The 14,218-nt window shown below is 49.4% G+C and overlaps 5 protein-coding genes and 1 non-coding gene across 9 annotated transcripts; 3 read left to right on the top strand and 3 right to left on the bottom strand.

The window, feature by feature from the left end:
• Nucleotides 1-305: 305 nt before the first annotated feature.
• LOC112341113 (calcium-binding protein KIC-like) lies at nt 306-1,217 on the bottom strand. The gene has a single exon (XM_024660632.1). It carries the CDS (start codon nt 869-871, stop codon nt 452-454), a length of 420 nt encoding a protein of 139 aa, XP_024516400.1. The 5' UTR covers nt 872-1,217; the 3' UTR covers nt 306-451.
• A 26-nt stretch (nt 1,218-1,243) lies between these two features.
• LOC9642040 (translocase of chloroplast 120, chloroplastic) lies at nt 1,244-5,188 on the bottom strand. Of its 3 annotated transcripts, none has more exons than XM_024660630.1 (3): nt 4,099-5,188; nt 1,489-4,038; nt 1,244-1,347 (listed from the first exon to the last, which is right to left on the bottom strand). In XM_024660630.1, exons 1-2 carry the CDS (start codon nt 5,051-5,053, stop codon nt 1,493-1,495), a joined length of 3,501 nt encoding a protein of 1,166 aa, XP_024516398.1. In that variant the 5' UTR covers nt 5,054-5,188; the 3' UTR covers nt 1,244-1,347; nt 1,489-1,492. The 3 variants fall into 3 exon arrangements, with proteins under 3 accessions (XP_024516398.1, XP_024516397.1, XP_024516396.1); XM_024660629.1 differs by having other exon boundaries at nt 1,264-1,435; XM_024660628.1 differs by having other exon boundaries at nt 1,264-4,038.
• Nucleotides 5,189-5,549: 361 nt separating this feature from the next.
• On the bottom strand, nt 5,550-8,534 carry LOC9642041 (protein NPG1). 2 transcript variants are annotated; one of them, XM_002986803.2, is made up of 6 exons: nt 8,374-8,534; nt 7,981-8,268; nt 7,642-7,894; nt 6,384-7,585; nt 6,151-6,298; nt 5,550-6,076 (listed from the first exon to the last, which is right to left on the bottom strand). In XM_002986803.2, the coding sequence occupies exons 2-6, from the start codon at nt 8,173-8,175 to the stop codon at nt 5,757-5,759; spliced, it is 2,118 nt and encodes a 705-aa protein (XP_002986849.2). In that variant the 5' UTR covers nt 8,176-8,268; nt 8,374-8,534; the 3' UTR covers nt 5,550-5,756. The 2 variants fall into 2 exon arrangements, with proteins under 2 accessions (XP_002986849.2, XP_024516409.1); XM_024660641.1 differs by having other exon boundaries at nt 7,981-8,322.
• A 15-nt stretch (nt 8,535-8,549) lies between these two features.
• Nucleotides 8,550-8,621, top strand: TRNAQ-CUG. Its single transcript has one exon. It is a non-coding gene; the product is annotated as a tRNA-Gln (tRNA).
• A 1,465-nt stretch (nt 8,622-10,086) lies between these two features.
• LOC9642042 (probable mitochondrial-processing peptidase subunit beta, mitochondrial) lies at nt 10,087-12,265 on the top strand. The gene is made up of 9 exons (XM_002986743.2): nt 10,087-10,672; nt 10,751-10,915; nt 10,967-11,104; nt 11,165-11,316; nt 11,369-11,477; nt 11,561-11,659; nt 11,732-11,797; nt 11,854-11,961; nt 12,020-12,265. Exons 1-9 carry the CDS (start codon nt 10,118-10,120, stop codon nt 12,104-12,106), a joined length of 1,479 nt encoding a protein of 492 aa, XP_002986789.1. The 5' UTR covers nt 10,087-10,117; the 3' UTR covers nt 12,107-12,265.
• Nucleotides 12,266-12,357: 92 nt separating this feature from the next.
• On the top strand, nt 12,358-14,207 carry LOC9641530 (protein MIZU-KUSSEI 1). Its single transcript, XM_002986744.2, has one exon. It carries the CDS (start codon nt 12,697-12,699, stop codon nt 13,567-13,569), a length of 873 nt encoding a protein of 290 aa, XP_002986790.2. The 5' UTR covers nt 12,358-12,696; the 3' UTR covers nt 13,570-14,207.
• The last annotated feature ends 11 nt before the right edge of the window (nt 14,208-14,218 follow it).

Raw genomic sequence — 14,218 nt, forward strand, 5'->3', positions numbered from 1 at the left:
CCAGGAAGCCATGGCGTGCGCAGAATCGCGCATGGATCCTTCCTCGAGCCCAAAAGAAGAAGCCCGGAAGAAAGAAGGGAATGGAAAATGGAATGAACGAGTAAACATCATATTTACTTTCTACGTGCTACAAAACCCCTATCCCAACGGTAGGATTTCGGCCATCGGGACCGTCCAGCAATTCCGTCGCAGAATCCCCGCCCATCGCTGGCCGTTGGAAACCGGTGGTGACAAGAATCATTCATTCCGGCGCGGTAGATATTCCCTTGCCCGGGCAGCTATTTCGTTGTTATCCTTCCAGAGCATTTCTTTCAAGAAACGTTATATTGATTCCAACGATGGAAACCACCCACCAGAACAAAAATATCCCAAGGAATATCCAGCCCTAGCGAATATTCAGGCCTATGCTACCCAGGGCGAATATTCGTTCTTCGTCCCCACAGCGGAGTGGCTACAGAGAACCTGCGCCGCAGTCGTCCTCGTCCATGGCCCAATACCCAAATTCCTCGAGGAGCTCGTCCCCGATGGCATCCTCGAGCCACTCCTCGGCCTCGCACAGCAGCGACGGGCTCATTCTCACCATGAGGATGCAAAACTCGTGCTGGTTGAGCGCGCCATCACCGTCGTAGTCCCCCTGCACCACCATCGCCCGGAGCTCCTCCTCGCCCAGCTCCTCCAGCCCTAGCAGCGCCGCATTCCTCTTGAGGCTGCCCAGCGTGATCGTCCCCGTCGCCGGGTCCGCCAGGAGCTCGAACCCCTTGCACAGCTCCTCCATGAAGTCCTGCTCGCCCAACCGCCTGGCCATCACCGGGAAGTAGTCCATGAAGCCAGCACCCGCTGGATCCACCGCCGCCGCCGCCTCTAGACCCATCAAAACTGGATTTTTCCTCGCGGCTCGAGAGATCTGGCGTACTGGGTCGCCAAATTCTCAAGCCCGAGCAGCGCCCAAGATCATATCTCGCAGCAGCCCCCTACGTGCATCCCGACGACCCTCTTTTGTGAGTCTTTCACCCAAGTTTCGTCGTTGCTTCCTTCCGAAAGAGGTCTTTTCTCTTCTCTGGCCGGCCCGGCCAAAAAACTCGGTCTCGTCTGCTCGATTCTCTCGGCCATCTGGAGCCAACTCGGGGTTGCCGGGCCGGCACGACGGCGACGCAGCCACCCAGCACAGCCAAAACTTATGGCAAAGCTTTTTTCTCTTCTCTTCTTTCCTTGCAAAAACCTGGTGAGAGAAAAGCTCGTCACAAACACGAAACGACGACTGCATGAAACGAAACAAAATATAAAACTACAAAAAAGTCTTGCCTGTCAGCAGACTTGTTTTGTTCACATCCTTCCTGTGCTGTGCAACTGTCAACCAATCACACAACACACGAACTTATGGAGCTAGAATAACGAAAGAAAAGAAGCGAAAAAAACATCCAAACATAAAGCGTCCCTGGAGCGTAGCAGCAGCAGTAAGAAGAAAAAGCAGTAGCAATAACAGCAAACCTCGTCAAGCTTGCTGGCCGGTTCCAAACTTGGAGTTGAAGAGAGCTTTGATGAGCGGTATGACCCCGATGAGAGCGATCTGGAGCTGCTCCGAGGAGCTCAGCCTAATAGTGATCTGCCCAGCTCCACGGTTATTTAGATTGCCGCGAGCCACCACCATTGTCTTCCCGACCATGAACTGCGACTGTAAGTTACCCCCGAGAGCCATATCGCCGTGCCAGTTCATCACCGACAGTCCACACGTCGAGAGCGATCGTCCCAGCGGGAAATCCTTGTCCCTCAGGCTGATCTCCACCGTGCCTCCATAGGCAGTGTCTCCCTTCCCGGTGAGCGCGCCCCCGTTCATCACCACCTTCACTCTCCTCCCGATCATCAACCTGTCCTCGATCTTCATCCCGTAAGCCAGAGTGTCGCCGATCATCGTCATCGCTAGGCCGGCGATCGTCTTGTTCTTCTTGAAGTTGCTGAACCTTGTCTCGCTCCTCAGCGTGTAGGAGAAGTCCTTCCCCACCGTCTGGACGTCGAAACCGGCCTGCGACACCTTCCCTTCTCCGTGCTTCATCGATGCCGCGCACTCGAGCGTCACGTTGGCTTCCTTCTTGTCCTTCGTCACCTGGCCGCTGAGAGACGCTGGGATCTTGCCATACGTAAACATACGCTCCATGTTGAAGCCATCGTAGCCGCTGTCACGGTCCCAGCCATGCAAGTCCATCACAGGACGCACAAGCCACTGACTTGCAGTTTCGAGGTAGCGGTACCGATGAACAGGATTATCGGAGTCGAAAGTAGGCGGCAGTTGCATATCCGGAAGTGGCACTGGGACCGGTGCCGACTTGTTGTCATCGTCATAGCCGTCGTCAACTGGAGCCGGATACTCTTCGGCAGAATCAGACGATGCCGCGCGTTTCTTCATCTCCCTGCGCCGTCGAATCTCTTCCTTCCACTGCTTCTTCTGGAAGAGCTTCTCCCTCATCTGCAGCTCCTCAAAGTACTCGTCCCTGCTCGATTTGTCAAGCTGGTCCAGCTCGTCCCTCGTGAGGCGTCTGAATGGAGGAAGTTCGTCGTAGTCTTCCTCATCAGAGTCTTCCACGTCCTCAATATCGTCATCAGTGTCGTCTTCGCCAACCGCATTCTCGTCGGAATGCTTCAGCGGAGGCCGCGACTGAAGTAGCGACGACAGCAGGAATGGAAGTGGCGGAACCTTGGACCGCATGAATGGCTTGCCGGGAGTGCTCTCCTGAAGTTTCAGGAGAGAATTCGCTTCCGCCAGTATCTTTGATGCGAAGCACAGTAGTAAAAGTTGAGGCTTCCAAACTTGTCCATTCGGAAGAACCCTCTCACCGGACCTGTTCGTTCTGCAAGCTGAATGATTCTCCACAAGCGACACCGGGTTCATAAGTCTCATATCACCCGCTGCTTGACGAATAGTTTGCTGAACAACGTGCGAGCGCTGTGCAACAAACATCTCGTAGCTGAGAGGAAGGCCGTTGGGTCCATCGGGAGGAGCCGAAGAAGCATGCGTCAGGACAACTATCGCGTTGAACCAAATGGCAGCTCCAAAAGTATCCGTGATAGTCCGTAGCAGTGGAAGATCACCATAGTCCCTGCTCTGCATGTCGAGCCTGTCAAAGTAGAGTACAATGTCTGGAGGAGACTTCTTGATAAACCGCTTGACAGATGCCATGATCTTCTCATTGTGGCGTTGATCGGCCACGGCAGGTAGCAGTCCAGGAGTGTCGATAACTCGCAGCTTGATTCCATGAACCGTGCCAGTAATCTCCTGCACCTTCTTCGTCGAGTATGCAAAAGCATTCGTCTCGGTCTTTGCCTCGTCGAAGAGAGAATTTATGGTGGCACTCTTGCCAACTCCAGACTTCCCAAGGACCATAATGGTGCAAGTAAAGTCCAGCTCCTCCTGGCCAGCTGCTTCCTGTTCCTCCGCGATAGCACTTGCTCTCTCAAAACGGAAAGCGCTATTCCTGCTTGAGCTGCGCCCCCCTCTCAACTGCTCGGCTAGGCCAAGCCTGTAGAGGACTTGTGCCACCACAGCGTTGTTCGCAGGCTGTCCCAGCCTCTGGGCGAGTCTCAAGAACTTCACCCGTATCATCTGCAACTTTTCTCGTGTTTCCACGTTCTCGTCATTCGGTTCTCCATTGGTGTCAGCGGCCTCAACAGCTGTTGTAGTTTCAGAGCCGCCAGAAGGATTGTGAGCAGCTACTTGAGTGTTCCGTGCTCCCTCAATCGAAGACAACAGCCGCGTCGCTGTCGGTTTGGCAGGCAGTGAAGGACCGGCAGAACCAAGTGACGGCGTCTCAGTTGCCGCAGCAGCTTGAGCGAAAGCTCTCAACGCTGCACTCGTATCAACCTCTTCCTCTTCCTCCTCGTCAGAATCCGTCTCAGGCACTGGTTCACGCTCCTCCTGGGACCTTACTGCCTCTGCAGCCGAGCCAATAACATCTGCTTCTCCATGCTTTTCATTCCCAGCTTCCTCGGGCTTCTTATAATCTACTTCTTCATGCTTTCCATTCTCATCATTCTCGGGCTTCTTATCTGGGAAGTAGTCCATGTCAGTATGAATAAAAACACCACAGGAGGAATAAAAAACTTTACCGTTTTCGATGCGATCAACAATGTCGCTTGGTTCCTTTACTGGTTCCTTTCCTGGTTCTTTTGGTTGTTCCTCTGGTCCTGCTTGCAGTTCCTCAGCTACTGGTCCCCCTTCCACTCTTTCGGTTTGAGGTTCCTCGTGTACTTTCTCAGCTTCTATCTTCTCAGCTGGTTCTTCTATCTTCTCAGCAATCATCGGCTCGTCGCTTCCTTCGGGACCATCGTCGTCAGCTCCCAGAACCCGCAAGCCTTCCGCCGATTGAGGCTCCTCAATCGCTCGAGGCTCATCTTCGTCAGCTACCTTAGTATCAAAATCATCGGTACTCACTCGCAAGCCTTGAGCCGACTGAGGCTCCACCGCCTCGGGCTCCGGGTTCGTTTCCTCTTCTTCTTCTTCCTCACCATCCATATCTCCTATCTTCTCCACTGGCTCGTCAGCTTGCTCGGATTCCAAATCCTCGGTAGAGACCTTGGCCACAGGCATGGCGGAATCGTCAAAGTCCCCAGTCTCTCCAGTCGACTCCACTCCATTCTCACCCTCTTCGTCATCATCACTGCTGCTGCTACTGCTGGAGCTACTGCTGGAGCTCCCTCCTCTCTTATCCTCGGAAGAAAGCACTGCCTTGGGCATCACCCTGGCGGTGTCCGACTCCTCAATCACCTGGGCCCGCGGGCTGGCAGCAGTGTCAAAGCTCCCAGTGGAAGACCCAGCCATCCTCTCCAGCGCACTGTCGAAGCTCTCGCCGCTCCCAGTGCTGTCGCCGCCATCCTCCACATCCTCTGACACGGGCGCCCGGATTGGAATCGGCGACGACACCTCCTTCTCGCCAGGGAAATCGCTCACGGCCGCCTCAATCTTACCCGGAGAAGCTGCCGATTCTTCCATGGCGGCATTCTTCGATTCCTCGGGCAAATCGGCCGTGGCTTCCGGAATTCCATCAGCGGCGGCCGGCTCCATAGCTCAGCTGCTGCTCGATTGTCGTCGCGAGGGGCTGCGAATTTCTTCACGCCACCGGCGATGGCGGCATACCCTAGCCCACGAAAAAGGACAGAAAAACCATTTAAAAGCCCTAACCCTAAATTTGTCCTGCTCCACAGCGCATGGCTACCACCCGATTCGCCTTATCACGAACTTTGGCCCTCCTTATCGCGACGCCAGGTGCTTGCGTATCCACCGTCCGCCATAGCTCTCCAACTTAATAGCTCCAAAAGAAAAAAGAAAAGCCCATGAAAAAAATCAATGCATTGCTTAGCTGAAAAAAGATATTTTTTGGATTAATTTGCAAGCCCATGAAAAAAGAAATAATTAATGCATTGCTTTTGGACTCGAAGAATTGTTAGAATGATACATTGTTACAAACAAGTGTACAGAAAAGAACAAAAAAAAAAAGAACTTGGCTCCGAGAAAAAAATAAAGAAAAGCCCACGAAAAAGAAAAACTCAAAAGGCATTGCTTAGCTGAAGAAAAAAGAATTTTTTGGACTCGAAGAAATGTTAGAATGATACATTGTTACAAACAAAGTGTACACAAAGTGAGAAACTAAGAAAAAAAAAAGAACCTTGCGAACTTTGCCTACCGGTTTTAGTCCAAAACTTCTTGGCTGGCCATCGCTTGAATGCTACGAGCTTGTTGACGAGGTTAAAACTCTGTGCCGGGTTCTCTATCGTAGAGTGCTAAATTTCTCCACCGGAGCCGACTGCTCGAGCAAGTATGCGGCCTGGAAGCATGCAGCCGCGTCTTTGAGCCGGACCTCCTCTTCGTGGACGAGTCCGAGATTAAACCACGCGAGGTAGTTCTTTGGCTCCAAACGCAGCGCTGCCGTGAGGTAGCTCCTGGCAACCGGGAAAGCTTTGCTGCCGCTGCGCTTGAGCGCGCCTCCGAGAGCTACTTGGCTCGGGACGTGGTCGGGATCCAGGCACAGAGCGTTGTTATACGAAGCCATGGCCTGCTCCTCTTGGCCACGGCACTCGTAGAGATATCCTGGACGAAGAAAAAACGCAAGTTTTGGTTCTTTATGTAACGGAATAAAAAAACTCTATGCATGATCAGAGTACCTGTCTGGAACCATGTTGTAGCAGGAGACTTTTTAAAAGCCTGTGCTTTTTCTAAGCACATCTCCGCGTCACGCCACTGCGACAGCGATGTATAAACGCCGGCCAGATCTTGCCAAACTTCAACTTCTGATACGCTGTCGCCTCCATTCTGCGAAATTCATCATTCATGAAAATGGCTAGCAAAAAGAGAGAGAGAGAGAAAAGATGAAAGCGAAGGAGATAAGAGTGCCTACCTTGGAAGATGATCCAGTAGTTTTCCTCTGCGCCTGGACAAGAGCCAGCAGCAGCATGAAAGTCTTGATCGCCTCGCTAGTTTGCATCTGAGCGAGCTGGAGCTTTCCTTTCGTCCGGAGGAGCTCTGCTTGCTCCCACTTTGCAGTTTCTTCCAGAGCAGCATTGATCACCACCTCCGCATCGACGTGTCGCTGTTGAGCGGATAGAACCAGAGCCAGAAAGCGCCACGCTATGATCGAGGAGCCGCCGGTAAGCTCAAGGAATGACTTTGCGCAGTCCAGTGCCGTACTGAGATCTCCTTTCTCCGCAGACTCCATGCCAAAGTCGAGAATGGCGTAAGGATCCTTTTTCTCGATGGCAACTGCGTCTTGCAGCGTTCGTAGCGCGTCGTCTTCGAGAGCGCACCTCTCCGCGTCAGACTTGGCATTCCTGGCCTCTTTCCCAAGCGCAGCGCCGAGCAGGTGACGCGATCTCCCCTTGAGATATCCAAGCTTCCCTTCCGAGAACAGGATCGCTCTTCGGCCATATTCCACTCCGTCGCGAGTAAGATCCGGGGACTCAACGCACAGTTTTGCGGCCAGAAGAAGCGATGGAACGTCGTTTGGCCGCTCGAGGTGGCTGAGCGATTTCTTCAAGACGTTTACCGCTGTTTTCCCCTGTCCCGCGGCACTGTAGCAGAGAGCAAGGTTGTACCACCTATCGGATCTGCCATAAGTTCCTGGTAAAACTTCCTCGAACTGCTGAGCCAAGGCGTGCGACTGACCACAGATGGAAAGTGCGAACGAGAGATGTTCCATGATGGTGTAGTCCCATGGAAGCTTTCTCAAAGTGTTCTTCCGGAGGAGGATCTGGAACAGGAGAATTGCCTCTTCTACGTTGTTTTTCGGAGTGAAAGCGCCTTCCACCTGTGCTGCTAAGCTCGGAGCTCCGGCCTCGACTCCACCATACAGCAGCAACACCGCAAAGCTTTTCTGTATCCTTCCCGAGCACTCGGAGTCCAGGTTCCAGGGATTAAGTAGAGCTCGCCGGTACGCAGAGATGGCTTCCTGATATAATCCCGCCTCTTTGTAGAGCTCCGGCAAAAGCTCCACAGCTTTGCTCACGATGTCTTGGAGCTTACTGCCGCTCCAACTTTCTGGAATCCCCTGCGGCAATGCCGAGTCGATCGTATCCAAAATACTTCGGCATTCCTGAGCAGCATCTGGAGGAAAAAAACAACTGTCAACTTTCGAGAGCATTAAACAAAACTTCTCTCACCGTTCAGGCGGCCGAGCTTCTGCAAGGACTTCGCTTTCAAGTAGATCGCCTCGAGCAAAAGGCTTGCAGCATGCAACGATATGCTCTGGCCGGATTCCGTCCGAGATCGCCCACGCCGGTGCCGGCCCCTCTCCGCGAGAGAGTGTCTCATCCTCGGAACAATGGTGGTGATATCTATACCGTCGAAAACTTGCAACGCGGCCTCCACATTGCCTCGCTGATACTCGAGCCTTCCCAGCAATGCTCTCGCTTCCTACATTCCAATGCCAAGTTCGTTCAAGAGGGCCTTCTTCTCTTTGGAAAAGCGAAAGAAAGAGCAGAGAAAAAATGACCGAGTACCTCGAAATTGAGAGACAAAGCTTCCCGGAGCGACGATTCGGCCTCCTCGATGTTGCCTTCGTCTAGCTTTGCCTCACCCTCCATGGTTTTCGCGGAGAGGCCGCTGGCGGCCGCGTCCATGGAAGCGTTCGCGGCCTCCGGAGAGCTCATGCTCTCCTCGAACATGAATTGCTCCCTCGAACAGTGGCACATCATCTTCTTTTCTCTTTCCTCTCCCCGCGAGAAAAAAACAAAAGAGAGATGCCTCCAAAAAATTATACTTCAAACTCGCTGGCTTGCGCCCAAACCCTGCGAGAGCAGCAAACGGCATAAGCCACGGCCAAGCCAGCTTCATTCATGGCGCTGGGAGAATGAAGCTTTTGGTCCCACATTGCGGTCGTAGCGACGCCATACCTCGACATTGCGTTGGCGCAATCGGCTCGCTCCTCGCAGCTCCTCCATGGCGTCACGATTGAGGAACGAAGCCGCCATAGCCGTCGCCCGCCGCACCATCGCACGGAAGAAAGATTAGCTTAATCCATTAGGTCAAAAGTGTTCGTTGCAAGGTGAGCTTTAGGGCAGAGCGAGGTGGTCCTATGGTCTAGTGGTCATGACTTTGGATTCTGACTCCAACAATCTGAGTTCAAATCTCAGTAGGACCTTTATTCCTAACATTATTTTAGGGTGAAAGATTGATTACCTTATACAAAATAATATAATGTATATAATGTATATAATCTTTATGAAATATATAATGGATATCAATTATATATATATATAGAAATTAACCACCTCTTTTTCAATTTTTATTTAATAAATATATTTAATTTATTTTGTAGTCAAGGAAAATACTTGTAAAAGAAGCATTTTATGTATCTAATAATTAATGCAAGAGTACAACACTAAGCCAATAACTAATACTTTACTCTTAAGGGTAAGGATTTTTTAAATTATGAACTTTAACTTACAATAAGCTATATTTGATGCTAAGATATTTTCTCTTGATAAAACATGATTAAACCATTGATAGATTCATATGTTCAACAGTTAGTTTATATATTTTTATACTTTGATTATCTGTCTTTTCTTTTAAAATAAATATAGTATTTAAAGCCAAAAACAAAATCTTAATAAAATCTTCTTAGAATAATATGTTGTTAGGGTTACATTAAGCAATGTTATTGAAGTTATTTTTAAATACAAAAGCTCTATTTATAAATGTAATTTATTATTAATTTCTTTAGTCTCTTTAATTTTAGTTATTTTGTTAGAGGTGGTACCACATAATCTATTATAAATATCTTTCATTATTAAAAATAGATATTTGATCTAGATTTGGTAATAGCAAAAATTTGTTACAATAACCTTGATGGAAAATAAATATTTTTAAAATTTTCAAATTTTTTAAAATAACAAGAGTCTTTCATAAAACAAGATTAAATTTAAGATAAATATTTCTCATTATTATTAAATCCAAAAAGGATAAAATAGTTTCTCTATAGCTATTAATTTTAAGTTATAATCTATTTACATAACCATCAAATTGGTTTAAGTAGTAAATTTATCAGTAATATAAAATTTGTTTTTTAATTATTTTATAAATTTTTAATGTTTTATAAGGTTTATTTATTATCAAAATAGTTTTAGATTTTACCAATTTATAAACATTTTTAAAATTTATAAATTTATTATAAATTTCTTTTATCAAATGATGAAGGAATCCTTTCATTATCATATTAACTATGAAAGTGTTTGAAAATGAAATGTTACTCCTTATTATACACACTTATTTAAAGTAATAGTTATTCTTCTATTTGCAAATAAAATATTTATTATATTATTTTTTGATTTTAACCTAGAATTAATTAATTATCTATCTTTTTCTATTTTAACTTTACATAATAATTTATAAGGTGTATAAAAATATGTAACTATTTCGCTAGATTGCTCCATGAATGTCCAAAGAAAGTGAAAGAGCCTTTGTATTCTCACAATTGCAATTTCACTCCATTGAAATGTTGTATAAAGCAAATTCTCAGATTGAGTTGGGATCAAGAAAAGTTTGAGAAAGATAAGCACTAATTAGTGGTTTATAATAATCAAAAGTTCTTTCCCTTTGCACTTGAGCCCTAGCTCGCTAGGGCAACTCCATTCGGCCATGAGCAGGCTTGTGGCAGCTGCCGCGCGGCGGGCCGCCCGCTGGAACTCCAGGTTTGCGTCCTCCTCCGCCGCCGCCGCCTCGCTCACCATCCCCGATGAGCGGTTCACTCGCTTCAACTCGCCCGTCCCTAGCACCGTGGATCACAGCAGCATCCTCGCCACGCCCCCGACGCGCATCACCACGCTCTCCAATGGCCTGCGCGTCGCCACCGAGTCGAATATGGCAGCTGAGACCGCCACGGTCGGGGTGTGGATCGATGCGGGCAGCCGATTCGAGACGGATGCTACCAATGGCACCGCCCATTTCTTGGAGCATATGATCTTCAAGGGGACCAAGAAGAGGAGTATGCAAAAGCTGGAGGAGGAGATCGAGAATATGGGAGGCCATCTCAATGCCTACACCTCGCGCGAGCAGACCACGTACTACGCCAAGGTTCTCAAGAAGGATGTGCCGGTCGCCGTGGATATCTTGGCCGACATTCTCCAAAACTCCAACTTTGACGAGGACAGGATCGCGCGAGAGAGGAATGTGATTCTCCGGGAGATGAAAGAGGTAAAGAGGCTCTTTTCTTTTTCTTCTTTCTTTCGTTTCTCTGAGTGCTTTTTTTCTTCCTTTCTTGTTCTTGATCAGGTCGAAGGGCAGATGGAGGAAGTGGTGTTTGATCACTTGCATGCTACTGCCTTCCAGTACAGTCCTCTGGGCCGGACAATCCTTGGACCCGAGGAGAACATCCGCTCCATCACGAAGGAAGATCTGGAGAACTATATTTCGACGCATTACACAGGGCCACGCATGGTAAAATCTCTGTCTGGGGTTCTTGTTTCATTGATCTTGTCTTCTTTTCAGGTTGTCTCTGCTGCTGGCGCTGTGAATCACGATGCCCTCGTCCGGGATGTTGAGAGGCTGTTTGGCTCGCTTCCAAGCGACGGCACCACAGCGGCCGATCTCGTCGAGAAAGAACCAGCTTTCTTTACTGGGTCCGACGTAAGTTTTGTCAAACTTGTTGTAGGCTCCTGCTGACATTTTCTTGTTTTGTTCTTACAGGTGAGGTTTAGAGACGATGATATTCCACTGGCGTATGTTGCGATTGCTGTCAAGGGAGCCTCATGGACCGACCCGGATTCCATTCCCTTGATGGTTATGCAGACGATGCTTGGCTCATGGAATAAGAATTCCGGAGCTGGGAAGCATATGGGGTATGTATCTGTGATGATTGAGTCCACTCTTTCAACTTTTCCGATTGTACAGGTCAGAAATGGCCCAAAAGGTGTCAGCGAACAATATCGCGGAGAGTATCATGGCATTCAACACAAACTACAGTGACTCGGGATTATTTGGAGTCTACGCTGTTGCAAAGGTTTGTTTTTTCTTTCTTTTTTTTTTTTGTTCTCGTTTCAGTTTTTTTGGAACGCTCTTAATTTCCTTCCTTGACCTCTCCAGCCAGACGTTTTGGACGACCTTGCATGGGTAATCACGCGAGAGATGACCCATATGGTCTACCATGTTCGCGAGGATGACGTGATTCGTGCTAGAAACCAGGTTGGTTTTCCTCAAAAGTCCTTCAGAAGCACGATTTAGTTCTAACGACACCGTGGTTCGGGATGGATGCAGCTCAAGGCCTGCCTGTTACTTCACCTCGATGGTACCAGTCCCATCGCCGAGGACATTGGACGCCAGGTACTTCCTCGCGCGAAAACAAAAAATGCTGACTCCAGTGTCCGTAACTTTTGCAGATACTCACGTATGGTCGTAGAATTCCCCTGGCGGAATTATTCGCCAGGATCGATGCTGTGGATGCGGCGACGGTGAGGAGAGTTGCGGAGCGTTTCATCTACGATCAGGTTCGTGAAAGTCATTGGTTTTCCTTTTGGGTTTCAACTAAAGGTGAGAGTTTCCCAGGACTTGGCTGTTGCTGCCGTGGGATCGCTGCAAATTCTTCCGGATTACCACTGGCTGCGCCGCCGGACATACTGGCTGCGATACTGAGATCATGACGAGAGAGGCCACCACATTGTATGGATGTATCGTGGGAATAACGACGACGAACTGAGAGAAAAATTTAAGATGGAGAGAGAGCTAAGCTAATTGTATGTGTTCCTGGAATTTTGGACAATGGGAGAACTTAAATAAGCGGATCTTTCACTATGTGGCCGGTGTATATTCCGTCTGAGTAACCGTTCGGTCTGGCGGACGGAATGGAATGGAATGGAATGGACCACTCTTGTTTATTTGAGCTGCCACTTTGTTTTTTCGGGCTTGTCTAGCGTCAGGGAAAAAAAGGCGCTGTTTGATCGACACAGTCTAGGAAATCGAGAGAGGAGAGCGAGCATGGAAGAATCGATTTGAGTGGCTTGGGAGCTACTGGATTGCCTGCCAAGCAAGGCCGCTTAAATCGCGAGCTGGTTCTTGATTGATCAATCGTTTCCAGGAAAAAAAGTTCACTTTTTCTCTCGAAAATCTTTGTAGAGCTCTTCTTGGGTTCTTTGATCAATCGCCTCAAGTTCCTTCCTTGATTCACAGCAACGGAAAAGAAAAGCTTTTCTCTCTGGGAAGAGAAAAAGAGGAGCTCGCTAGCTATGGGGGTGGCACCGATGATTGCCGGCGGGGGCCGGCCGAGATCGGTCAAGATGGTAGATTTGAGCAAGCAGGACAACATAATCGACGAGCCCACCAGCGTCCACTGCGAGAAGGACGTCAAGTGCTGGAGATCTCTCGCCTCGATGCTGGGCTCTCTCGTGATCCCCTGCTGCTGTGGCTGCAAGCTCCAATTCGAGACCAAGATCCGGAGCTCCTCCACCTCCTCCTCCTCCTCCGCCACCACCACCACATCCCCTCCAATCTCCTCCAATTCCTCCTCCAAGGACCACGATTCCTCCTCCAAGCGATCCTCCTCGGTCGTCACCGGCACCATCTTTGGCCAGCGCAAAGGCAAGGTGGTGATGAGCATCCAGGAGGATCCCCGCGAGCCGCCCGTGATGCTCCTGGAGCTGGCCATGCCCACCGTCCTCCTCGTCAAGGAGATGTCCTCGGGGCTCCTCCGGATCGCGATGGAATGCGAGAAGAGGCACGAATCATCAAACGAGCCATGCTCGCCAAGGAAGAAGAATCACCGCCACCACCAGCGCGACCGGCATCTCTACTCGGAGCCAGTGTGGACGATGTACTGCAATGGGCGCAAGGTTGGATTCGCGGTGAGGAGGCCCTTCACGGAGCCCGACAGGGCCGTGCTGGGATTGATGCAATCGGTCTCGATGGGCGCTGGAGTGATCCCCGTCCAGAGCTCCTCCGGGGATCCCGCGGGTTCGGATGATCAGGAATTGGACGAGCTCATGTACATGCGCGCTACGTACGAGCGAGTAGTGGGATCCGCGGACTCGGAGTCGTTCCACATGATCAATCCGGATGGCTCCCCAGGCCAGGAGCTCAGCATTTTCCTCCTCCGAGCCTAGAAGAAGAAGAAGAAGAAGAAGAATCTTTCTTCCCCGTGATCACCGGAAGAACAAGGTAGAGCACGATGCATGTTTAAACAAGAATAATTTCCCTGGCTTTGTGTGTTTCTTTACATTGGGGGCGGGAGAATTTGGAGGTGGGCGATCCATCCATTTGGGCTCGCTCTCCGGGCGCCATCGAATCGATTCGAGGGTCACATTCTGTCCAGCTGGACGAATGGATCGATGGATTGATCGACGCGCGCTATATAGCTTTTACTATGCATAGAATAGGATAGTTGGGCGCGGTTTTCTTTCTTCCTCGGGCTTTTCTAGATTGATCTTGATCGATTGGCACCCGAGTTGTTTAAGCGAATTTGTGTGAGGCCAGCATTCCTTGTTCGTGATCTCCTGGTACACAAGGAGTGCATCGAAATCACTCGACGACACAAAACGCACACCCCCGAAAAATTCCGTGTTCTATAAAAGAAACGGGGGGGAATATTCGTGGAGATCCTCCCCGCAGGGCCACACATTTCTGGTTGCAAGCACCCGATTTGCAGTTGAAGCGAAATCTTCTGGCCAAATGGCTATGGTCCACAGGCTACTTCTTGAAAACTATATTCGTATGCTTTTATAATAAAAGTATGAATAGTGTATACACTTTTAT

This window comes from Selaginella moellendorffii, unplaced genomic scaffold (genome assembly GCF_000143415.4).
Source record: "Selaginella moellendorffii unplaced genomic scaffold, v1.0 SELMOscaffold_76, whole genome shotgun sequence".
NCBI lineage: Eukaryota > Viridiplantae > Streptophyta > Lycopodiopsida > Selaginellales > Selaginellaceae > Selaginella > Selaginella moellendorffii.

Coding starts and splice junctions, on each gene's coding strand:
- LOC112341113 (XM_024660632.1), bottom strand. CDS start 871: ATGGGTCTAGAGGCGGCGGCGGCGGTGGATCCAGCGGGTGCTGGCTTC.
- LOC9642041 (XM_002986803.2), bottom strand. CDS start 8,175: ATGATGTGCCACTGTTCGAGGGAGCAATTCATGTTCGAGGAGAGCATG. Junction 7,895..7,980: donor CTTTGTCTCTCAATTTCGAG/GTACTCGGTCAT, acceptor ATTGGAATGTAG/GAAGCGAGAGCATTGCTGGG. Junction 7,586..7,641: donor GAAGCTCGGCCGCCTGAACG/GTGAGAGAAGTT, acceptor TTTTTCCTCCAG/ATGCTGCTCAGGAATGCCGA.
- LOC9642040 (XM_024660630.1), bottom strand. CDS start 5,053: ATGGAGCCGGCCGCCGCTGATGGAATTCCGGAAGCCACGGCCGATTTG. Junction 4,039..4,098: donor TGTTGATCGCATCGAAAACG/GTAAAGTTTTTT, acceptor ACTACTTCCCAG/ATAAGAAGCCCGAGAATGAT.
- LOC9641530 (XM_002986744.2), top strand. CDS start 12,697: ATGGGGGTGGCACCGATGATTGCCGGCGGGGGCCGGCCGAGATCGGTC.
- LOC9642042 (XM_002986743.2), top strand. CDS start 10,118: ATGAGCAGGCTTGTGGCAGCTGCCGCGCGGCGGGCCGCCCGCTGGAAC. Junction 11,478..11,560: donor GAGTCTACGCTGTTGCAAAG/GTTTGTTTTTTC, acceptor TGACCTCTCCAG/CCAGACGTTTTGGACGACCT. Junction 11,660..11,731: donor TGATTCGTGCTAGAAACCAG/GTTGGTTTTCCT, acceptor GGATGGATGCAG/CTCAAGGCCTGCCTGTTACT.